The sequence below is a fragment of the Mastomys coucha genome, unplaced genomic scaffold (assembly GCF_008632895.1).
Source record: "Mastomys coucha isolate ucsf_1 unplaced genomic scaffold, UCSF_Mcou_1 pScaffold21, whole genome shotgun sequence".
NCBI classification, from domain to species: domain Eukaryota; kingdom Metazoa; phylum Chordata; class Mammalia; order Rodentia; family Muridae; genus Mastomys; species Mastomys coucha.
This window is the reverse complement of record NW_022196904.1, coordinates 149,897,487-149,922,830: the sequence shown is the minus strand read 5'-3', so window position 1 is coordinate 149,922,830 and position 25,344 is coordinate 149,897,487. Positions and strand designations below refer to the sequence as shown.

The following is a 25,344-nucleotide window of genomic DNA, read 5'->3' as shown; positions in this document are numbered from 1 at the left end:
GGCTCACAACCACCCATAATGAGACCTGACGCCCTCTTCTGGTGCAGTCTGAAGACAGCTACAGTGTATTTACATATAATAATAAATAAATCTTTGGGCCAGAGCGAGCAGAGGTCCTAAAATTCAATTCCCAAGAATGACATGAAAGTTCACAACCACCTGTACAACTACAGTGTATTCATATGTATATAAATAGATAAATAAATCTTAAAAAAAAAAGAACAGACATGTGCACTAATAAGAAGACACATCAAAGATTAATTTATAATTATTTTAGTAATTTCAATTTTCAAATTAAACATTTTGGGTAAAACTGGATGATGGCGTAGCTACATCATCAAGTAGTAGCATGCTACTGTAAAAGTTAAAATGGCTTAGATTTAATCTCCAGAATCAAAACAGTAAAAATGTAGAATATAGAGTATGTTTTGAAGCTAGCTAAAAGCTAGTCAAGTTGAATTTTGAAAAATATAAATTATATACTACAAAAGTATTAAGTAAATGAAAACTTAAAATTTTATAGGGTTTCAAATGTAACAGTCACAATTTGCAGTCCAAAGGTTTTCTAATGGTTACGCTGAGGACTGCTTATTTATGAAGTAAAAAGGAAAGCCTCATTTTTTTTTTTTTTTTTTTGGCTTTTCGAGACAGGGTTTCTCTGTGTAGCCCTGGATGCCCTGGAACTCACTCTGTAGACCAGGCTGGCCTTGAACTCAGAAATCCACCTGCCTCTGCCTCCCAAGTGCTGGGACCAAAGGGGTGCGCCACCACTGCCTGGCTGAAAAGCCTCATTTTAAAAAGCTAAATGTCATCTTATATCACCCAAATTGGCAAAAATCTATAAATCCAACTAGGTCAAATGTTTGTGAATTATTGAAAAATTAGAACATTTACACACTAATAGTGAATCCAGAAATGAATATAACACTTTGCAAAATAATAGCATCCTTAGTAAAACTTAATGTTTATCAGCCCTATGATCTAGAAATTATACTCCTACACATACTCAAGAAACACAAGCTGCCTTCACCACAGCACTGGCAAATAAGAAACAAAAAACCCCACAAGCAACGGGAAGCCTATTATCAGTGGTCATGACGAAGAAATTATACTGGGGAGTGCAGAGAAATAAACAAAGCATGGCTACAACTCTAAAAATATAAAATCAAAGATACAAGTATTTGTTAAAAATAACACATTAGGGCTGGTGAGATGGCTCAGCGGTTAAGAGCACTGACTGCTATTCCAAAGCTCCTGAGTTCAAATCCCAGCACATGGTGGCTCACAACCATCCGTAATGAGATCTGACGCCCTCTTCTGGTGTGTCTGAAGACAGCTACAGTGTACTTAAATATAACAATAAATAAATTTAAAAAAAAAAAAGAACTTAAAAAAGTAGCATATTAAAGTACACATGATACACAACTTCATTTTATATAACATTAAACAACACATTGTTTAGAAATCAAGCCAGTGTGCAAGGAAAGGAACACCCTCTCTGGGGAAAATGGATGAGATTGTGTGTGTATGTGTGTGCACGCGCGTGCGTTTGTGTACATGTGTGTTTGTGAGCATGTGAGTGTGTGTATATATATATATGTGAGTATACATGTATGGCAGTATGTGTGTATGGGGGCGTGTGCGTACAGACTATGGAAACTGGGTGGTGGGCTCACAGGAATTCACTGCATCATTCTCTATATACAAATAAAGCAAGTACTTCCTTAAAATGAAAATGCATAATTCTGAAGAGTAATGAAGAACAGAAGCTCTTGCTATACATACACGCCACAGTCCTGTTTGTAAAAGCATGTGTAGCACTGTGGGAGGGAGGCCCCGAGGATGATGTAAGAGGACAGGGGTTTCACTGACACTGCCTTTTTACATTTGAGATAGTAGGGCTGTTTTCACGTCACAAGCACGGTAATCTAGCTTGTCACTTACCACTATGTGATCTCTTTTATCAAAGTGTCTTGATAAAACAAGGTAAAAATAATGATATAATGATCATGGAAATATTTGCTGAGATTTAATAAATGCCAAGCATGTACATAACAGAGGCTGGTTGGAACAAATCTCCACAAAGCCCACAAGGTAGATATCATAGTCCTCTGTTCATGCCATCAACCTTCACTGGATAGGGAAAACTGAGTAAACATAGTCAGTACTTGTTCCGGTTTTGATAGAAAGTTCTTTTCCTTAAAAAAATAAAAATAAAACCATGTACTAAAGGCTTGTTTCCTAGCTGGTGAAACTTTCTAGGGAGGCTCTAGAAACTCTAGGAGGTAGCTGGAGGTGCTAGATCATGGGGTTTGGAGGCAGGGGGTAGATGATGACACACTTTTGGGCATCTTGTCCAGAGCCTTATTCTCTTTTGGCTTGCTGGCTGCCAGATCAGCTGCTCTGCTCAGTCATCTTTCCTCCCAGCAGACTAAAACCTTTGAAACTGTGAGTCAAAATACATCTGCCTTCCCCTGAGTTGTTCACATTGGGGTTTATCGAGTGACAAAAAGTCTGACTAAGATAGCATTCAAAAATATAGCAGGCATACCTACTTCTTACATATTAACACATTCACAGTGAAAAAACAAACAAATGTAGAAAAGTAAAAATACTTAGGGGAAGAGCCATAACCATCCTCCTTCTAGAAGGAAGTACTTTTATATAGTACTCATCTTGTAGCTGTTTAAGAAAATTCATTCATGAATGAATGTACAAATTCTGGTTATATGCATTTATGGGACATAAAGTAACACTTTATGTGTACAAAGAGGGATGATCAAAGCAAGTTAGTTAACCCATCACTTCACATATTTATCAGTGTCTTCAGTCCAACACTGGATCCTCTGACCAACATGTCCAGCTGCCTGGCTTCACCCCTCCACTCCCATCTGTTGGTGAACTCCCATTCTGCTCTTATGGCGGCTTAGATTCCACACATCACAACAGGAGGTCTTTCTGTGGCTGGGTTGCTTTTATGTAACAGCTACTCATGTGGTACACATAATAGCAAAGCATTTGGAAATGGTTAGGAATATACACTAGGGCACACCTATGTCTTCTTAGCTAAGATTTAAGATATACCAGTCTGAGAAACATTTATAATTCCTTGTCCTTATCAGAAGAATTTTTGTCAGATTGGATAAATACTCTCAAAAAAAAATGAATCAAATGATAGTTAACATTCTACTTTATGCAACCAAAATTTACAAAGACATTTCCTAACTGTAAGTAGTGCACTTTTTTGCATTCACAATCTGTTAGTATTTGCTATGGTTTGAAAGAGGCCACAAAAATGCACATTAAAATTTAATCCTTATTGTGAGGTATAAAGTGGGTAGAAATGTAAGCCAACTATGGTATCTGAAGGTGGGACTTTCTGGAAATAATTAAAGCTAAATGGTACCTGAAGGGAAGCACCCTACTCTGAAGGAATTGTGGCTTTGGGGGAAAAAAAAAACCGGAAGGAGGCCCAGGTCCTGTCTTTCACTGCCTCAAGGCTCCATGGACTTTCTCCACTAGCAAGAACTTCACCAAATATGCTCCACAGCCTTCAACTTCCCACCCTTTAACACCATGAACCAAATATAGCCCTTATTCCTTACAAATAAATGACTTAATTTGAGGGATTCATTGTGGCTAGAGATGAGTGAGGGCGTATTTTAGAAAAAAGGGTTGGGGGCATCAATTTTCAAAAGTAGTATTATTGGGGTTTAAGGAATAAATACAAAATGATTTTTGGAAGGATTTTTTTAAAACCAATTTATATTTAGTTCTAATGTTTCCTTAGTAAAGTTAGGCAAACAGCAGAGTGGCAACAGTTTAAAATTCCCCATGAGCAGCTCAAACAGTCTTATTACAGAACTTTTTTCCTAGTATTCCTAGGCAATGGCTCTTCTATCGTCGTCTCACTGTACCTCAAACAGGGTTTTAGTAGCATGTGTTCCCCTTCCTAAACAGCTAACACTCACATCAGAGAGTTATCATCTCCAAATGACTTTTCTCAGCCGAGCAGTGTACAAGCCCCACTATGGCTAAAAAGCACTAGAGAGTGGCTACCTAGGAATATTGCTATAGATGCATGCGGCCTTCACCTAAGGTCTCCCAACCCTCCCCTGCCCTACTAGCAATTCTGGGCACAAGTTCATTCTTTATCATTTTCAAATCTCCACATTTCAATAAGAACAAAAAACAATGCTAGCATGCTTTTGTTCAGAGAGCATCCTGACGTGCTGGCAGCAGGGGCGTTGAGCTGGTTGAGCCGTATTTACTGAGTCGGATAGATAGGTAGCTGGAGGAAAGAAAGCACATTCCTTAACCCTGTGATCTAGTGGTCTTCAAAGACGCCAGAGACAAGATACAATTTGGGGAGGTGGGGAGGGGGAGGGGCTGTTTTCCAGAGGGCCTGAGTTCAATTCCCAGCAACCACATGGTGGTTCACAACCATCCGTAATGAGACCTGATGCCCTCTTCTGGTGTGTCTGAGGAGAGCAATGGTGTACTCATATATATGACAAATAAATAACTCTTTAAAAAGAAAAAGACACACTGGGAGATTCTTAAAGGGTTTGGGCGGAGTGTGGTACAGCACATACTTAAGTGCAAACTCTAGAACCACACACACAAAGTTAGAAAAGAAAACAAACTAACAAAAGATTGTGGGGGTGGGCATTTTACCAGAACCAAAAGCATAGTCTCTTACAATGCTGTAATTGGAGCTAACTTTACTATTACAGCAACTCTAAGCTACAGCCCACTAGCTGTTTGATCATTTGTAGCCTCCTTGTAGAGCAGCCATCCAAGCCCTTTTGTTTATATTACGCTCATGTGTATGGAGGGGAACGTCTATAAAGACTTCATTGGCCAAGAACTTTATCCTTGGTGAAAGAAAGAAACTTGGATGGCACCCTGCTTTTAAAGGATGTCTTTGGTACTCTCAGGAGCCAAAAGGCATTTCTTTCCCCATGACCTTTAATCTAAGTCTTCAGTTCCCTGTAACATTTAGTGGTAAAAGTACACCCTCTAAAATGTGCTAGGAGTCCAGAACAGGGCTGTCAGACTTTCATCTGATGAAAGGACTTCCATCCACACACTCCAATAAGGCACACTAGCAATAGGTGGAGCACTTTAAATGTGGTAGTGAGGCTGTGCAACTCAGTTCTAGCTTTTAGTTAATTTCTATTTAAACTTGACTAGTGACACCTCAAAGCCAGACTTTCAAAAATGCTGGAAGGCAGCATAATGCTTGCCATATAGGCTACACTCTTTTTCCAGAGATCTGGAGTGTTCTCAAAGATGTTAGATAAGAAAAAAATTTAATGAAAAGTCCCCCAATCTTATATTCAACGGGGAGAGAGAGATGAAAGCCCTGGGAACCATGTCACAACTAGACAATGCATGCAACACTGATTCTTGGGCTCCAATATATTAAAATAAAATATAATTACATATGTTTAACCGTGCCTACTCTATGCCAAGGTGTTTCCCAGAATTCCATGTTTTTCAATAGTAAAATGTGGCACTAGTCAGAAAATACCCTCTACTTCTGAGTTCAAGTAGCAAAGTATTTCACTGAAGTCTTTGAGCCAAGGAACAGTCTGTGTGAGCCTAGAACTAGAAAGCTTGAGACCTTGGGTTCCACGCACCTGCCATACCTGCCACTCTCTATCAGTTCCTAAATAACTATTCAATTCAAATCCGTAACAACATAATACAGCCACAGGCCAGCACTGAATAGGGGTGTAGGGCAGTGTCTTTTTTTGCTACTACGTTTTATTTTAAAAATAGAGCTTCAACAGCTTTGCCAAGTGCAGTGCCATAAAAGTAAGGCTCGTCCCTGTCCTTGATGGAAGTCAGACCTGGGCAAAAGAGTTACATATAGAAACAACTGTGATACAAATAGCACCAGAGTACCGTCTAGGTTAGTTTGATCCGCACAAGAGGTAATGCTGGTCTCTCTGGTTCTAAGTACAGGTTCAGAACTAAGTGACTGTATCGCTTACGGATAGAAATGTACTATCCTTGCCTAAAACCCCAGGTGCACGAGACCCTGTCAGATCTGTACTTAGGCATTCTGATTAGGCTATCTGAGCACCTATCCAGACGAAATGCTGAAGTTAGGAAGCTGTATTACGAATGGAGAGCATACAGAAGAGTCCTACAACCATGCCTAGCCCACGAAAGGAATTCCATACTTACTCGCACACTACAAGAAAACATAAAGCCGGCTCCGGTGCCTGCTCTCTTTTCCTTACCAAGCTGCACATTTTGGAATTCCGGGATCACTTCTACCCTCCACCATCCGGTCAGAGCCACTCAGCAGCACCATTCAGTTCTCTACAAAAAGTGCACGCTCGTTCTGGCGGCTCCGGGTGAGGTGGGAGCAGTCCCCTAGGACCGCGCGCAGGTGACCGTGGGCTCCGCGAACCAGCCACGAGGACGGCCCCGAGACTGCGACGGCGGGCGCGCCTTACCCGTAGTAGCGGAACGCGTTGATGACCTTCCAGAAGTGCTCGCGCTCCAGCCGCTCCTCGTCCTCGGCGGTGCCGCGCGCGGGGGGCCCGGCAGGCGCGGCCGAGCCCAAACGCCCGGCGGAGAACTGCACCTCCACCTCCTCGCTTCGCCCGCCGTCCTGGGCCGGTTGAGACGCGGGCGGAGAGCGCCGTCGTCGCTGCATCGCCGCCGCGGCCCACGGCGTGACCCGCCTGCGCTTCACGGCTCCCGAGTGCGTGGTGGCGGACCGCCGGGCCTCCTCTAGACGGCGCCCGCCGCGGCCAAGGCCCCCGCTCGCGGCACGCCCCGCCCCCGCCGCCCTCAGGCCTCCATTCGCGCTGCGCTCCGCCAGGGTTTCGGGGGCCCGCGCACGCGCCGACAACGAGGCTAAGGCCGCAGCCGCCCGCGCTCATTCGCTGCCGGGCTTCCGCTACGACGCGCTGACGTCCGAATACGCTGAGAGGGCGGGGCCTAGGGCCAACTGGAGGAGGGGCTCCTTGCTGGGGGCGGGATTTGAGCAGCCCGCACCAGTGAGAAGCAGTGGGCGGGGCCACGAATCTGACTGGTCGGCTGCAGTAGGGCGGGCTCTGAGGCTGGGAGGGAAGGGCAAGAGAAAGTAAAAATGGGTTTCCATGAGTTGATTTTGAATGTTTTAACTTTAGAAACTCAAAAAAGAGAAGGTCTTACGTTGACCTTTTAAACTCATTTTCTAAGTGGATTCCCTTTAAGCACCCATGAAGGCACAATTAGAGTGCTCCAGGGAGGAAGGGTGGCAACCAATGGAAAAGTCCAAGTTGCCAAAATCAGAAAAGAGTCATTCCGTCAGCTGGGAGATGAACCAGAATCAGTGTTTCCAATCAAATCTTCGGAAAACTGAGAAGCAAGCCCTGAAGGTTTGTGAGCTGGTCTTGTAAATTCACTCCACAATGACGTCAGTGACCTCCTTGCTCATGATGTCATAGCTATGGGAATAGTTAGTGTCTTAGTCAGGGTTTTTATTTTTGTACAAACATCATGACCAAGAAGCAAGTTGGGGAGGAAAGGGTTCGTTAAGCTTACTTCCACACTGCTGTTTTTCACCAGAGGAAGCCAGGACTGGAACTCAAGCAGGTCAGGAAGCAGGAGCTGACAAAGAGGCCGTGGAGAGATGTTTCTTACTGGCTTGCTTTCCCCTGGCTTGCTCAGCTTGCTCAGCTTATAGAACCCAAGACTTCCGGCCCAGGGATGGCACCACCCATAAGGGGTCCTACCCCCTTGATCACTAATTGAGAAAATGCTCCACAGCTGGATCTCATGGAGGCACTTCCCCAACTGAAGCTCCCTTCTCTGTGATAACTCCAGCCTGGGTCAAGTTGGCACACAAAACCAGCCAGTACAGTTAGTTACTAGTAGCATCTTCCTTGCCTGTGATGACCAACTCAAGATTGAAATGTAACAGAGTCCCAGATCTTAGAAGGCCCTGACACCTTAACACAGCTAATTCTATGGTGAAGTACCATTAAGGCTGTAAAACTCAACACACAGACAGTACAACCTGCTGAACTAAAACAAAGGCTGAATCCATCAAAGTCTATCATTCTGGGAAAGTCTCTAAATGTACTAACCTTGATTTTTAGCTTTTGGTGCTCTGCTTCTGGCTAACTGTTCTTGCTAGCTTTACTGTGTCAACCCATAGCATAGTTTCTGTGTATAAAGGTCATCCTGCAAGAGGCTCACTGCTATACTGGGATCCCGAACATCCAGTGTAGTCAATGGCCAGCTAGTCAAGCTTTCTATCGGCTTAAACCCATGTCTGAGCACCCCACAACAGAAGAACTGGCAGTTGGCATTAGTGTGAACTTCATCAGTGACTGAGTTCCAAACCAACAAACACTGCTCTGAGCCCTTGCTTCTTGCCAGTACCTGTCTCCCCAAATAAGGCGAATAAGGCTGGGCAGTGGTGGCGCACACCTTTAATCTCAGCACTTGGGAGGCAGAGGCAGGCAGATTTCTGAGTTCGAGGCCAGCATGGTCTACAGAGTGAGTTCCAGGACAGCCAGGGCTACACAGAGAAACCCTGTCTTGAAAAAAACAAACAAACAAAAGAAGATAAAACAACAACAACAACAACAAAATAAGGTGAATAAGGTCTTCTCAACAACGGCCCTGCCATTTGGTATCTTGTCATTAAACTGGATACCATGTCCCAGGAAGCAGAGCTCCCAGCAGGCATTGCCAATCTGGACACCAGTCTGGTCAATGTGGATACAGATGCACTCGTAAATCTGAGACTTGTAGCTCTCTGTGGCAACAGAGGAATTAAGAGTTTCAGTGTCCTGTGTGTGTGTGTGTGTGTGTGTGTGTGTGTGTGTGTGTGTGTGAAGAGTCTCACCACGTAGTTCTGGCTGAGCTAAAACTTAAGAGATCCCACTGGACAGTAATGGCTCTCACCTTTAATCTCAGTATTCTCGGGAGGCAGAGGCAGAGGCAGGCATATCTCTGTACGTTCAAGGCCAGCATACTCTACAAAGCTAGTTCCAGGACAACCAAGACTACACAAAGAAATCCTGTCTTGAAAAATCAAACAAACAAACTACAACAAACAAAAAACTCATAGATCCACTTGCTTCTGTCTCCTGAGTGCTGGGATTAAAGACTTGTACCACACCCTTCCCTCACTGTATTTCTTAAGACTCACAAACAAACATGGCGCAAACATCTAATGAAGAAAACAAAGAAGTACAAATGTAATTTCTTTATTCTTGTTCCTAGCCACCTGTACTTCATATCCAGACACAATCCACCCCACTTTTCTTGCTCTTCCAGATTTTCTAATTCCCATTTTTCTTAAACACTGATGTTTGGAAATTATGTATAAATCCTCATAAATTTAGCCATTACTAGTTCTGCTTACACATATACATACAAATATCATAGTATGACACAGGCCAGCATGGCCTAATTGCCACAGTTCAGAATGTCATGGGTAACAAACAATCACATACCCAGTTTTTAACATCCTTGGGAATAGAGCAAACATTTTGAAACTCTTTATGGAAAGAATTGCTACACTCTGTTACAAATGAAGCGTTTAAAGATCCGTGTTGTTAAATGCGTTCAAGTGTAAACACAGCAGTTATTTGCACATAAGAAAACCTATAGATGGGGCCATAGCAGCAAATTCCTGGCACTGTCCTACCTACTCAAGATGCACACCTACATTTGTTAGCCTTCCCAGGGACTCTGACTGTGCTTACATTAGATTACGATGTAATCTAACACCATTTACATTTTTTTCAAATAGTTTCCCTCTATTTTATTGCCTCAATTCTTTATTTCCTTTATAGAGTAAAAGAACAGATTCAGATGAATCAATTTTCCTGCCCCGGACACATGAGCCACAGGGTGACATTCTTCTTCTATTCCCTTTCTTTCTGCCTCTTTCGTGAATGTGTTGTCTCCTCTTTTTGACACTACTGAGGTGAAGGCCACTGGGAGCTACTGGAAGTAGGGTTTCTCCTTTTCATGTTGCCACTTAATAATTCTACTACTTGTTTGGAAAGTGAATTTGACTCGAGTTATTTGTAGAATGGACATAATATCTTTCTTACAGTATCACTGGAATAAATGAATGAGATCGAGTAAGACCTGTGACCCCAATAAATAGGTTTTCTTATCTCTTTTCAAAGCCTTTTAGAATATATCTTTTTAAACTTTCTTTAAAAATATTATCCTTCAGATTTCCTTGGCCTAACCTTTTTGCAATGATTTTTCCCCTGTGGGAATCTCCCCAAAACACGAAACCATGGGGACTGAGGGCTATGGAACGTTGTCATCAGGAGGTCATGTCCAGGCATAACCACAAAGCCCAGGCTTGCTCTCTCCAGTTATTCCACAGTGCTGCTAAGTAAGCATTTAAAGGGTGGATGATGCGAATGTGAAGTGACAGGCCTCCTGCTCTGGGAGAGTGCAGAGGTGTGATGCACAGTTTCCAAATCTGGCATCTACTGAGACAGAAAACTTGCATGGATTAAGTTACATGAAGCAGATTTGTTATGTACAGATGGGCAGCGAGGGTCAGTGGAAGCCAGGAATTCATGATGAGTGGGTCCTGCCAGTGCTCATGGAGGCTGCCCAGCGAGGCTGGAATCTCGTCTCTGCATGTGTCATCTATATAACAGTTGAGGACCGTGGAAAGCAGGCCTCCTTAGGTTTTACATCCTGGGGCCACACACACACACACACACACACACACACACACACACACACACACGGCTAAACTATTGAAGACCATCCTGTTTTCTAGGGAACAGGAACAGAGAGGCCAGGCTTACTTCAGGATGTGAGTTCCCAGCAGTCTCATTATTCATAAAAACCAAAGTCAAGGGCTGGAGAGAAGGCTCGGTAGGTAAGAACATTTTCTGCTCTTGCTGCAGACCTGAGTTTAGTTCCCAGAACCCACATGGTGGCTTACTATCTGTAACTTCAGTTACATTTGGGATCCAATGTCCTCTTCTGACATATATACACACATAACATTTTTTTTTTTTAAGGAATACAGGTGAGAAAGGGGTGGGATCTAGGTCTGTCTAAGGCTATATGGAGAGCTGTTCAGCAAAGGCTCTAGCAGTTTCTAACAAAACCAAATACACACTTACCATACAGCCCAGTATTCAAATGCATAGACAGGTGCTCATCTATGTATATGTATCTATGTATGTGCACACGAGAACATGCAAGGTCAACATGCTGTGTGTATTTAAACCTGTATATAGTAAATCTAAAGGCAGAGACTCAAAAGAAGCCACGTGTTATCCAGCTGTGAAACATATGAGGTAAAGCTCAAAGACACTGTTTGAGTTGTTTTTTTTTTTTTTTTTTTTTTTTTTTTTTTTTCGAGACAGTTTGCAGTCAACATACTACTCCCTGAATGTTATTCTGTGCTGAAACCTTCTCTGGCAGGCAAACTGCCCTGCTGGTTTGTTGTTATTGTTGTTTTGTTCTTTTCACTTCCACCTCACTCAGATTTTCAGGACCTGTGGAACACAGTCAGACTCTTTGCCAGAATATAGCACAAATGGCCCTTAGCTCAATATCCAATAGGATTCCTGTTCCTCTCTGAGCCTTGAGCCGGGCATGGTTTTACACACTGCCCAGATTTTCAGGAGGCTGAGAGGAGAGGATGGTGATTTCAAGGCCAATTGGTCCATGAAACAAAATAGTGAGCCGGGCAGTGGTGGCACACGCCTTTAATCCCAGCACTTGGGAGGCAGAGGCAGGCAGATTTCTGAGTTCAAGGCCAGCCTGGTCTACAGAGTGCGTTCCAGGACAGCCAGGGCTATACAGAGAAACCCTGTCTCGAACCTCCGCCCCCCCCCAAAAAAAAGTGTCTCAAAAAAAAAAAAAAATAGAACAAAACATAAAAGCAGCAACAAAGGCCTCTTTTTTCCACAGCTGAGGACCAAACCCAAGCACTGTACTTACTAGACAAACAGTCTCCCACTGAGTTAAGTCCACAACCCCTCAAAACAAAAACAAAAACAAAAACAAAACATATGGTTCCACGCTGTGTTTGCATTTATGTTTTCGAATGACAAAGTGGCACAGTTAGTGAGTGCAGAAAAAAGAGCAGGGGCTCCAGCTGCAACAGGCAATTCCAGTGTGCCTTATGGTAGAAATGCTGTTCATGAGCTTTGACCTGTAGCTAGTCGAGGGCTGTAGGCTGAGGATGACATAATTTGGTCTTAAAATAATAAGAATACACTGTGGGACTGAGGATTGGTCCCTAGGAAGTGATCATGATGGAATTAAGTAGGTCTTTATAGATTAACAAGAAACTAGTACCTGCACTCCATCTGTGTACCCATGAGATGTGGTCTCAAAACAAAGAAACAAACATCCAAAAGCAAGTACACCTAATCTTCCAATTGGAATTATAGGATAAGGGTGTCAATTACAGATAGGCAGGCAGAGAGGTAGACGCTCTACAGGGAGGGTAGCACCAGGCAGACTCATCTTCTCAGCTCATTTCCTTTCTGTGGCTACTGTATCAGAGGGGCAGATTCCTCTTCCTTTTAGGAAACTGGAGAGCCAACGTTCCCATCTGAAACCCAGGGGCTGGAGAGATGGTTCAGCGGTTAAGAGCACTGACTGTTCTTCCAGATGGTCCTGAGTTCAAATCCCAGCAACCACATGGTGGCTCTCAACCATTTGTAATGAGATTTGATACCCTCTACTGGTGTGTCTGAAGACAGCTACAGTGTACTTATATACATAAAATAAATAAATTTTGTTTGTTAGAAAACAAACAAAAAACCCAGAATTCCTGCTGCTGAAGGAGGATCAGATGGAAATTATGAAGTCATTTGTGTGACAGCAATAAATCAGCTGTTTCCTTAAGGGTTGGAACACATCACTATTTTCCCAGCTGAGCAACAGAAAGTTTTCTGAGCCAAACCTTATCTCCGTTCTTCAAGATACTGATGTGATGTGTGTATTGGGGGGCTGATAGGAGTACTGTAAATCCACTTCTTATCTCACAGCAGCTGCCAGGCATTAATCCTGATTCTTTCTCCTCCCTTCTCTCCCTTTGCCTTGACACTAAGCAAATATCCATGATTAGCATCTGAAGCAATTGTTTTGTTTTCTTCCTTCCTTCCTCCCTTCCTTCCTTCTCTCCTTCTTTCCTTCCTTCTTTTGTTCCTTTTTTCCTTCCTTTTTCTCCTTCTTTCTTTCTTTTTTTTTTTTGCTTTTGTTTTTTGTCTTTTTGGAATTTTTATTATTGTTGTTTTTTTTCCTCTTCTCTTTTCTTTTCTCTGTTTCTTTTCTTTTCTTTTTGAGACAGGCTTTCTGTGTAGTCCTTGCTGTCCTAGAACTCACTCTGTAGACCAGGTCAAACTCACAGAGATCACATGGCTCTGCTTCCAAGTGCTGAGATTAAAGGCATCTGCCACCACTGCCTGGCTTTCTTCTGCCTTTTCCCATCCACACTTTGAAATCATTCCAGCCTTGAGAAGAGTAAGCAGCACAGGATTCTCCGAACTTTTCACCCAGTGCCTCCTCTCATTTGTGTGTGTGGGTTATTCTGGCTTATGTGGCTCCAGGGAGGTACAGTTCATCACAGCAGCTGGAGCAGGAGGCAGATGGTCGGACTGTCTGAGCAATCACAAGCAGAGAGTAGGAAGTGAGGCTAAGCTATAAAATGTAAAGGCCCGCCCCCAGTGATCTACTTCCTCTAGCAGGGCTCCACCTGTGGTTCCTTCCAAAACAGCACCCACCATCCGGGGGTGAAGTTTTTTATCACATGAGCTTACACAAAACATTTCACATTCAAATCACAACATTTTGCTCCTAGAATCCTATCGACTCTTGACTATCTCATGATGCCAAGTGAAATATTCCAATTTCCAACGTTCCCACAATTTTTAACACTATCCCAAAGTCTTAAGTCTCTTCTGAGACGCAACAATTTCTTAACCGTGATCCCCCTATAAAAGCCAAAAGATGCACTACACGCTTCCAACATGCAAGGGTAGTTTTCATCCAGTACCCTCTAATGCTAACACACAGCGCATCATCGCGGTGCAGTGATTGAAATAAGAAAGTAATACAATAGAACTAAACTAAGCCACGAAGCTTATATCCTGACAAGCTATCTTCCCATTACATTCCACTGTTCCAGAGTCCAACCCGGGGCTGCCATGGTATACAGTTGTCCTGTCTCTTTAGTGTGCTCCAGTTAGGGACACTCTTGGGTCTTTCTTTTTCTTTCATGGATACAATCCTCTGGAAGAGGACTAGCTTGTTTCATGGAATGCCTGTACTTTGCACTTTTCTGAGGTCTTCTCATTAGTAGACTGAAGTTATCTGTTTTCAGCAACTGCACTACAGAAGCGATAACCTCCCCAGTGAGTACAGGAGAGGGCCTGGTGCCAGCAACCGCAGGCATCGAACAAAGCAAGAGCACAGAACTCTTGCAATGCATTAACAAAAATCTCGAAGTGAGAACTGACCTGGCAGAAGATAATCAGTGGAAATATTTGTTAAGAGGCTGTTGGTATTGATTAGGCAAGGGATGAGATAGATAATGGCCACCTGGACAAAGGCTGGAGGATAGGCGGAAAAGCTGGAATATGATGAGACTTCGAAGGCAAAAATAAAAGGATTTATGGAAGTTTCTGTGTGTGAAAAGACAGGAACTGAGGAAGAGCCCTAGGAAACTTGGATATTAGGTAGATCGACTCCGTTGGCAGTCAGGATCCTCACAATACAATTAAAAACCGGTAATGGTTCACTGGAGTGTTACTGTTACAAAAAGCTGCTTGCCTGTTCGTGAAACAGACAAGAGAGAGAGGCAGAAAAAGATGCCCGGCCTTCTGCTAACTTATTTCCTAGTTTCAGTTTGGGGCATTCACTATCTTTGGGCCATGTGTATAGGCTGAGGAGGATCGGAGAGAAGCCAAGCATGACACTATTGCTTTGTTTCCTCAGCACCAAAAGGGACTTTCACAAACACTTGAAAAATGCTGCTGTTTGCTTCTTCAAAGGATTAGCGTGTCTGCGTCAGCTGTTCGAGTGGTGCCGTGGAGCATGATGGGAGTAGTTGTAACTTGTTCCATGGCCAAGGAGACATTCATACCAAGCAGCCAGGACAATAAAGCCAAGTCGGAAACCTAACGGCAAGGAAATGAAAACTAATCTTTTTTTGTCTGTCTCTTACTTAGAGAAATAGAAGGGACAATTATGTGGTAAATATCTACAATCCCAACTGAAGTAGAGGTTTTCAATTGGCTCCACACCATTATCACCAATAGGGCTTTTAAACTCTATTGATGTCCAAGACCCATCCCAAATGATTTTAATATTATTCAGATGTTCATTAAATTTTCTTTGGCTGGGGGAGGCAGAAATTCAAAGCCGTTTTAAGCCTCTCATTGTGGCTAGTAACCTGGAGTAAGTTGTATTATTATGTTGCTGCATGATAAATTACTCAAAGCTTAGCAACTAACACACAGTCATCTTTAGAGTTGGGGTGGGACCAGGATTTTAGGAGTGGCTAAGTTGTTGATTCTACTCCAGAGTCCCTTATGTTAAAAGATAGATGTCATCGTGGCTTCAGATGATGCTTGAAGGCTTGACTAGGTTTGACCGTGGGCAAGATGGCACAGTCTTCTAAGTGATGGACTGGCACTGGTTCCTGACACACGTGGTGGTCCTGCCACTTTGCCACACAGCCCTTTGGGTGGGATAGATCGAGTTATTTTCTCCAGAATGAGCAGCCTAAGGATACAAGGCAGAGGCAGCTCGAGAGCACAGCACGACTGGCTTTATGCTTCTCTTGAGTAGCAGGAGGGACAGAGCTCACAGGTTCGATACTCCCTTGCAAAGGCTGAAGACTAGCCTCGTGTCGTCTCCTATCCTAGAGAAAATATACTGTTCGCCACACCCACTCAGTTTTTACAGAATGAAACTGATTAAAATGAGTATCAAGAGAAACTTTGGAGGGGAAAGACTCCCAATTTTAAAAACCCCAAGGGTTTTTAGTGACTCACCTCTAGCCACAATGAGAGGCTTAGAACTGTCTAATGAAGGTTTAACAGCTTTAGCATTTGCAGGGCCTCTCAAGACCTTCCCAGATGGTTTCATAACATGTTATTTGATCTTGGGAACAGTTTTAGGTCTGTAGGATGGAGTCAAGAGGGTTGGGATTGAAAGATGGATCTAATAATAGCGAGCGCTCACCGGGTGCCAGGCATCTGAGGATACTTTGCATCAACTTGTAATCAATTACATCATGCACAGCAGAAGAATTTCAGATTTGTGGGAAATTCAGTTCCTTAGGCTTGGAGAGATAAACAGTACAAGTGTGCTCAAGTTCTAAAGTTGAATGGGAACACAGTTTTTTTTTCTCTGTTCTATGCAATTTCTACTCACTTCCTCTATGCATTTCATTGGAAAAGGTAATTTTCAGGTAGTACACATCACCTCTATTGATGGCTCCAGCTGGTTAGTTACTCTTCTAACTTCCAAGTCTATCTGAATGTGAAGTAAATCATGGTTGTCAGCTGCACCAAAATAAACATTACTTCTTTGTGTGATTTGTGACTTACAATGTGCATTAATAATAACTGGAGATGATCCTATACAAATGTTAACTTTCCTTTCAGGTGGCTTCTGTCTTATTACAATGATGAGCACAGAATATTAAAAAAAAAATTGAGCCAGGCAGTGGTGGTGCAAGCCTTTAATCCCAGCACTTGGGAGGCAGAGGCAGGCAGTTTTCTGACTTTGAGGCCAGCCTGGTCTACAGAGTGAGTGCCAGCACAGCCAGGGCTACACAGAGAAACCCTATTTCGAAAAACAAACAAACAAACAAACAAACAAACAAATTGAAGGTGGGGGATGGAGAGCTGGCTCAGTGGTTAAGAGCACTGGCTGCTCTTCCAGAGGTCCTGAGTTCAATTCCCAGCAACCACATAGTGGCTCACAGTCATCTGTAATGGGATCTGATGCCCTCTTCTGGTCTGTGGATAGCTACAGTGTACTCATATACATACATTAAATAAATAAATATATAAATATATATGTATAAAAAAAGACTGTATGAGATAAAAAGATAAAAAGAACTCTAGGAGTTCTTCTTAGATTTTAACTATGAAGCTTTTACTACTGTACAAAAAGAGCAGCTAAAGATGGTGTTGGTGTAATTGAAAGGTGAGTTCAGGAAGTTGGATATCTTAGTTCTATTGCTGTGAAGAGACACCATGACCAAGGCAACTCTTTTTTTTGTTGTTGTTGATTTTTTTTGAGACAGGGTTTCTCTGTGTAGCCCTGGCTGTCCGGGAACTCACTCTGTAGACCAGGCTGGTCTCAAACTCAGAAATCCACCTGCCTCTGCCTCCCAAGTGCTGGGATTAAAGGTATGCTACACAGGGAGATGGCTCAGTGGTTAAGAGCGCCGACTGCTCTTCGGAGAGTCATGAGTTCAAATCCCAGCAACCACATGGTGGCTCACAATCATCCATAATGAGATCTGATGCCCTCTTCTGGTGTGTCTGAAAACAGTGAGTGAGTGGGGCCAGAGCAAGAAGAAAACGTCTGAAGACAGCTACAGTGTACTTACATATAATTAATAAATAAAAATTTTTTAAAAAAGGCATGCATCACTACTGCCAGGCTGAAGGCAACTCTTATGAAAGTAAGCATTTAACTGGGGGCCTTATTTAGAGTTTCAGAGGCTTAGCCCATTATCATCATGGCAGGAAGGATGGCAATACAATATGCATGGCTCTGGAGCAGTAGCTGAGAGATACATTTTGGTCCTCAAGTAGAGAGAGGAAGGGAGGGAGGGGAGAAAGAGAAAGGAGGAGAGAGAGAGGAGGGAGGGAGGGAAGGAGGGAGGGGAGAGATTGGGCCTGGTGTGGGTTTTTGAAACCTCAAAGGATTGGCCTGGCTCTTAAGACAGTGGCTAAGAGTGTTACTACTTAATTGGGTGGGGGTGATGCACATCTTTAGTCCCACCACTTGGGAGGCAGAGACAGACAGACATCTGAGTTCCAGGCCAGCCTGGTCTATAGACCTAGTTCCAGGTCAGCCAAGGCTATACAGAGAAACCCTGTCTCAAGAAAAAAAAAAGTGTCACTACTTGAACCATAAAAGCTGGGTTCCCAAGAAGCACTTGCTGACAAGAGCCTGATATGTCTGTTCCCTGAGAGGCTCTGCCAGCACCTGACAAATACAGATGCAGATACTCACAGCCAATCATCAGACTGGGTCTGGGGACCCCAATGGAAGAGCTAGGGGAAGGACTGAAGGAGCTGAAGAGGATGGCAACTTCATAAGAAGAACAATATCAACTAACTTGACCACCCAGAGCTCCCAGGGCCTAAACCACCAACCAAAGAGTTTACATGGAGGGAGCCATGACTCCAGCTGCATATGTAGCAAAGGATGGCCTTATCTGACACCAATGGGAGGGGAGGGAGGCTTGATGTCCCAGCATAAAAGGATGCTAGAGGGGTGAGGCAGGAGTGGGTGGATGGGTGGAGGAGCACCCTCATAGACGCAAAGGGGAGAGGGGAGAAAGGGATAGGATTGGGAGGGTTGTGGCAGGATAACCGGGAAGAGGGATATCATTTGAAATGTAAACAAATAAAATGATTGATTAAAAAAAAAAGCTGGGTTCCCAAACTATCTCCTGTGAGTGCTGCAAACATGACATTGGGTATTTACTGTGCCATCCACAGTCTAATAATTATATGATTACTTAAACAGTAATTAAATAACATGTCACATTTCATGCAGTTAAAAATGTGACTTATAGAATGTAAAATAAGCAGGTCCCAAAGATTCATTTAAGACATTAATAAGCTGGAAAGACTATAAGGCTGTCTCAAAGAGAACTGCAGACAGTATTTGTGGTATCTGTAAGAAGAATACTGGAATAAAATCACTTTGATATAATCTGGACCTGAACAGAACAATAAACTGAAGCTGGTAGGATTATTGTCTCTACCAGAAAATGATTTGCATCTCTGCCGCCCAAATTTATTTTGCTTCATTACCAGCTGTTTTCAAGTGGGGAATGGTTTTCTTCCCCAGGGGGCATTGGCGATGGGAAACAGGTTAGTTGTTACAACTCGGGGTTCACTAGAAGACAGGGATGATTGTAAGCACCCCCTCTTAGAACACCCCCTACAGAAGACCCGCCTCTCTAGCCTCAAATGGCAGCAGTGCTGAGGACAGAAAACCTGGTGATGTTTGCACAGGCTAACAGACACACTCACAAGATCTAAAAGTTCTACTCCGGAGAGCATTCCAAGTCAACCGGTGCCAAAAGAGAACTGGCTAAGCATTCGCTGAGTCAGCTAACCCTGAAGGGGCAGGGAAAAAAAAAAAGCCTGTCTTTCCTGTTCCCAGGGTTTATAGCATGTTTCTTCCCACTCTGCCTTTTGTGGTGTTTTTGAGGCAGGCAAGGTTATCACAGCATAGTCCAGGCTTGTCTGGACTGGCAATCATCCTGCCTCAGTCTTCTGAATGCCGGGGTTACCAACATTGCTACCAGTTAAATAGGAATTTTGTTTTTGTGTTATTTTTTTATTTTTTGTTGTTGAATTTTCCTTTTTGGGAGTTTGATCCCAGGCTGATCTCAAACTTAGTATGTAGGTAAGGCTGGCCTTGAACCCTTGATCTTCCTGACCCACCCCAATATGTGTATGTCTTCACATCGGGAAGTGTATTTTCCTACTAGCATTTGACACGGCATGTAGATATGGTTAAATGCTCAATAATGAGGATTATTGTAAATTTTCAGGTTTTATGTAGATGTCAGTATGCTTCTGTAATAAACTAAACTCTCAGTAGACTTTGAATCTTTAACAAATATTGCAACAGCATCACTGTCGGAAATGACTTTCTTGAAAGATGACTTTTTTTCATGGTCACTTTGAAGTGTTAAGAAAATCCATATTATCTTCAAACAAATGGATGGTAGGTTGTGTTTAAAGGCAAGACATATTTTAAAAGTAACCTGAAATACTAGACTCAAAAAAACCCAGTCTCTCTCTTTTCCCCAAGAGGCTGTAGTGCCACCTGGAGAGCATCTGATCTGAGATGTAGGAAAAAAACTCACCAGATATCTGATGTGAAAATGTATGAAAGTGGGCTGGAGAAATGGCTCATCAGTTAAGAGCACTGACTGCTCTTCCAGAGGTCCTGAGTTCAATTCCCAGCAACCACATGATGGCTCACAACCATCTGTAATGGGATCTGATGCCCTGTTCTGTTGGGGACCAAATGACACTTGGCTGAACCTGCCCCAGCTGGCCCTGCATTGCTGAGAGAAACATCCTGCCCCAACTAATTGAGAACCCTGATATTAACATCCTGCCTGACAATCACAAGGATCTGGCTTGGCCCTGGGAAAAGAACATTCACAGAAATCCACCCCCTCTCCACCTGTCATCCACCCCCTCCTCACCTGTCACCCCCGTAGCTCAACCCCAGAAGATTTTGTAACCTTCCATCTCCCTCCTTCCTCTCCCCTTCCCCTTGTAAACTTCCTTCTCCCTCCTTCCTCTCCCCTTCCCTCCAAGATTTTTGCTTTAAATATGCTCTCCTCAACTAAGTAAACGGCTCTTGACAAGCAATGCTTCCTTGAGTCCTGTCGTCTCTCTTGCCCATTCTTTATTCACAGGTTGTGACCCTCCACATTCCCCCGAATAACGTGACCTGCAGGCCAGGTCACTGTTCTGGTGTGTCTGAAGGCAGCTACAGTGTACTCATATAAAATAAATCTTCAAAAAAGAAAAAAAAGAAAATGTATGAAAGTGCAAGATCCCAGGATTGCAGTTTGTGGTACATTGATTGGTTGGGTTATTGATGGATATGAACTCTGTAAACTAGGCAAGTTCTCTGTCAGCAATCTACATCTCAGCTCTGACTGGGGTGCTTCTGATTGGCTAAAACCTTTTTTTTTTCTTTATGGGGAAATGGTGTATTATAGCTGGACTATCTTGGACCCCCTAACAATATAAATAACAGCACTGTCTTAGGGTTTTATCGCTATGATCAGATACCATGACCAAGGCAACTCTTATAAGGACAACATTTAATTGGGGCTGGCTTACAGGTTCAGAGCTTCAGCCCATGATCATCAAGGTGGGAGCATGGCAGCATCCAGGCAGGCATGGTGCAGCAGGAGCTGAGAGTTCTACATTTTCATCTGAAGGCTGCTAGCAGAATACTGGCTTCCAGGTAGTTAGGATGAGGATCCTATCCTTCACCTCTGTGTCTCCTAGATGGATCTCCTGCATCTCAATTCTCCTCCCAGAGTCCCCATCTCTGCTGGGAAGTCCCACTTCCAGTTCCTGGTCAGCTGTTGTCCACCAGATCATTATTAAAGCCAAGTTCTAGATTGTCTTAGGCAAGTGAGGAAGGAAGAAATATTTACAAAGTATGAGACCAGTGATGAGCCTTAGAAATAACAATACCAAAGGGCAGTGGTGGCACATGCCTTTAATCCCAGCACTTGGGAGGCAGAGGCAGGTGGATTTCTGAGTTTGAGGCCAGCCTGCTCTACAAAGTGAGTTCCAGGATAGCCAGGACTATATAGAGAAACCCTGTCTTGAAAAACCAAAAAAAAAAAAAAAAAAAAAAAAAAAAAAAAAAAAGCCCAAACTCCCCAACCCCCAAAAAAGGAAAAGAAAAAAAGAGAAAAAAGAAATAAGAATACTAAGACCTGGCTAGTATCTAAATCTCTGCCAATGTAGAATTCACCATTGAATAGACAGAGACACACCTGCACACAATGTACCCTAGCAGTGTATGCACATCTCAGAAATAAGAGATGGCAAATTTAAAAAAAAAACATGCAGGAAAATAAGATGCACATAGTTCCTCAAATCTATCTTCTATAACCAGCTAAACAGTGTGCCCAATAGTTGGATTATTTGGAAACCAATTGGCAGGGAGACCAAGTAATGAGGCCTAGAAACCAACATATGAAGAATTGAATAGATTACTTAAATGAAGTCAATAATTACTTTAAAATCTAATACTTATATTTATATAATAACATGTACAATATATGAATGCATGAAATGTTTGAAAGATACCTATATGTTTAAAGGAAGTAAAATGTAAGCAATAGGATATACACATAGCTTCATAAATAGGGATAGATATTTGTTATTTAAATAAAAAACAAAGGATTGGGGCTGGTAAAAAGCACAAAGACATAATAACAGAGACTGCTGCAACCTGTAGGGCTAAGAAGGCACCAAAGTCATATTTTTTAATGATTTGCATTAGTTTTATTTTTTTTAAGAATTATTTATTTTATGTATATGAGTACACTGTAGCTGTCTTCAGACACACCATAAAAGGGCATTGGATGCCATTTCAGATGGTTGTGAGCCACCATGTGGTTCCTGGGAATTGAACTCAGGACGTCTGGAAGAGCAGTCGGTGCTCTTAACTGCTGAACCATCTCTCCAGCTCCCAAGGCATCTTTTCTGCCTTCCTCCCTCTGTACCAAGGTTGGCCAGGCCTTGGAGGTAGCACTGCCACCGCTCACTGAATGAGAGGTTATGCTGGTGCATTTGCTAGTGGTTCATTCTGGAGTGTTGAGGAAGTCGACCCTCTCCAGAGGTACTCCACCACAGCTGCTGGCCTCTGGAGGCTACTGCCGGTGGCATAGTGGACTGTGCCAGGAAACCTGGTAAGGTTGAGGGGGTTGGAACTTCTAAGAGGGAATCTCTGAAAGGACGGTAGGTGCTTCATCTGCTTCGGACCAGGCCCCTGTCATGTGACCACACTCACTACATAGAAATGTGGATCAGAACAGTGTTCTCTATTTTAATGAGGTATCTAGAAGCCCTGAGGGTTTAGCCAATAAGCATCCCTTCTTGGACATTCCTTCTTGCAAAAGGTATTTAATCTCTGGTCCACCCTGAGGAAGTAGTATGCACCCATTTTCCACAAGGAACAATCAATAAACAGTTTGGAACCAAGGACTGTCTCTTTTATCAAGAGCCTCCCTGAGGAGCATGGAGGAAGCCTTGTCTACAGAGCTGCTATCTCAAGTCTTCCGCAGAAGGCCCCTCTGTGCTTCTGGACTCACCACCACTGAGCTAAGCTGGAGTTCCTCATTCTCCTGGCCCCTGGCTCATCTGTTCTTGGCTCCTCTGAGACTTCCAACAGTGTCTGGATGTCCAGGAGTCTGAGAGCCCCCAACCCCTGGCCTTCTCACAAGCCTGAGGGCCCAACTCTGTTCCCAATTTCCTGTGACCTGGCAGCATCTGGATGTCCAGGAGTTTGGTAGCCCCTGGCCCTAGGTTCCTCATCACAAGCCTGTGGACACTGGACCTGACTCTTCTGCATGGTTTCTAGCAGCAACTGGATGCCCACGAGTCAGGGAACCCCAGCCTCAGCCTACCACATCTTAGGCTGCATTTTCCCACCCCTTGAGCTTCTCTCAGCCCAGCACCTGACCACAGTGTAGAGAAAACGCAGTCTAGCATCTCCAAGTTTTGTCTGCCCAGTGGAGTTCCCACACACCAACAGCAGGGCGAAACACGGAACCACAGCTCCCTGTACCTAAGATGCTTGCTCTGTACTTAGGATCTGGACACAGGGGTGGGGATGGGAGGGTATGTCTGCTGCTGACTCCTGGCCAGCAAATGCTAGGGACACAAAATGAAAGTTTCTCCAGCAGCTACTACAGATGATTATTGGCTTTTAGGGTTCGCACATGCTCAGTGTGAGCTCTTCTGTGTGTGCAGCTGCTGTCTGCTGACTACAGAACAGTAACTGAAAGGGATACTGGGATATTGATGTCACCACCATCTAGAAATATGTTATGTCAGTGGTATGGCCCTATTGGTGGTACATGCCTTTAATCCCAGCACTTGGGAGGCAGAGGCAGGTGGATTTCTGAGTTCGAGGCCAGCCTGGTCTACTGAGTTCCAGCCCAGGCTATACAGAGAAACCCTGTCTCAAAAACAAACAAACAAACAAACAAACAAACAAACCCAAAAAACAAACAAACAAAAAACCCCAGAAATTTGAGGTGGGTGCTGGTAGTCTATTTTTAGCCAACCTTTCGAATAATTCTCAGATATACTACAGGAAAGTGGCAAGTCAAGTTTCAGAAGTGTGTGTGTGTGTGTGTGTGTGTATGAGAGAGAGAGACAGAGTAGGGAGGAGACACACACACACAGAGACAGAGAGAGAGGGTGGGAGGGAAGGAAGGAAGGAGGGAAGGAGGGAGAGAGAGACAGAGAGAGAGAGAGAGGGAGAAACTTTAGAAGTTCACGTTCAATTTGTTTAGCATCTGGATCTATTGGCATGAAGACATCAGATGCATTTCAGTGGCACCCAGTTTCTTTTCTTTTCTTTTCTTTCTTTCTTTCTTTTTTTTTTTTGTTTTGTTTTTCTAGATAGGGTCTCTCTGTATAGCCCTGGGCTGTCCTGGAACTCACTCTGTAAACCAGACTGGCCTCTAACTCAGAAATCGGCCTGTCTCTGCCTCCCAGGTGCTGGGATGTGCACCACCACTGTCCGGCTTGGCACCCAATCTCTGATGTTGTCTAGCTCTTCAGACTAGAGTTTCTGAGCTACTATCTTCTAAATTTCTGTATGTACAGAGAAGTGGCGAGCAATGTCTATCCATGTCATGTACAGAGAAGTGGCGAGCAATGTCTATCCATGTCATAAACTAGGTTTCCCTTACTTTGCACCACTGTCGGATCAGCTTGTGCCACAAACCCAAGCTCAGCACCACGGAGCTCCTCACTGTACCTTGCCCTGTGGCTAACCTCATGAGATGGCGTGCTTCCCTGACTAGGTTCCAAAACTCCAGAACAGAACGCTTCATTTTCCTCTGACACAGCTTTTGCCTTCCCAGGGCTCTCGCTGTGTTCCTTTCCAGCCAGGGAGAGGTGGTTTATTTTAGCAGGCTATTTCTCTGTGGTTCTTTGCTCTAAAATAGAAAATCTATGTGTCTGTGTCCAGGAACTGTGGGGTTGTAGCCTGGCCATGCTCCTGTCACTAGCTAGAGATGTGAAGTAGGCTAGCTCATTAGCTCTGGTTTCACCATCAACACTAAGAAACAGAACTGGGGCAGATGGTAATATTCCAACATGATTCTAAGTGATGTACAGGCTTATCCTTAAAAGAGTAAGCTGGCACCTAAAATGGTAAAGCTTTAATTTCCCCCACTGGCAAAAGACTGTGCTTCTTAATGCAGACTTTACTCAACCTTTACAGCAGTCTTGCCTTTACGTGTGTGTGTGTGTGTGTGTGTGTGTGTGTGTGTGTGTGATATGTACATGTGTTTGTGTGCATACATATGCACATGAATACACACTTGGA

At 43.6% G+C, this 25,344-nt stretch overlaps 1 protein-coding gene across 3 annotated transcripts in view; it reads right to left on the bottom strand.

Annotated features, from left to right (window-relative positions):
• The window catches only part of Carnmt1 (carnosine N-methyltransferase 1), a 33,750-nt gene extending 26,821 nt beyond the window's left edge, over positions 1-6,929 (bottom strand). The window contains exon 1 of one of the 3 annotated variants that reach the window (XM_031389888.1): positions 6,199-6,929. In XM_031389888.1, coding sequence (XP_031245748.1) covers positions 6,199-6,266 — 68 coding nt within the window. In that variant the 5' untranslated portion in view covers positions 6,267-6,929. The remainder of the gene's footprint in view (positions 1-6,198) is intronic. The other 2 variants (XM_031389886.1, XM_031389887.1) reach the window with 2 other exon arrangements.
• Between the last annotated feature and the right edge of the window lie 18,415 nt (positions 6,930-25,344).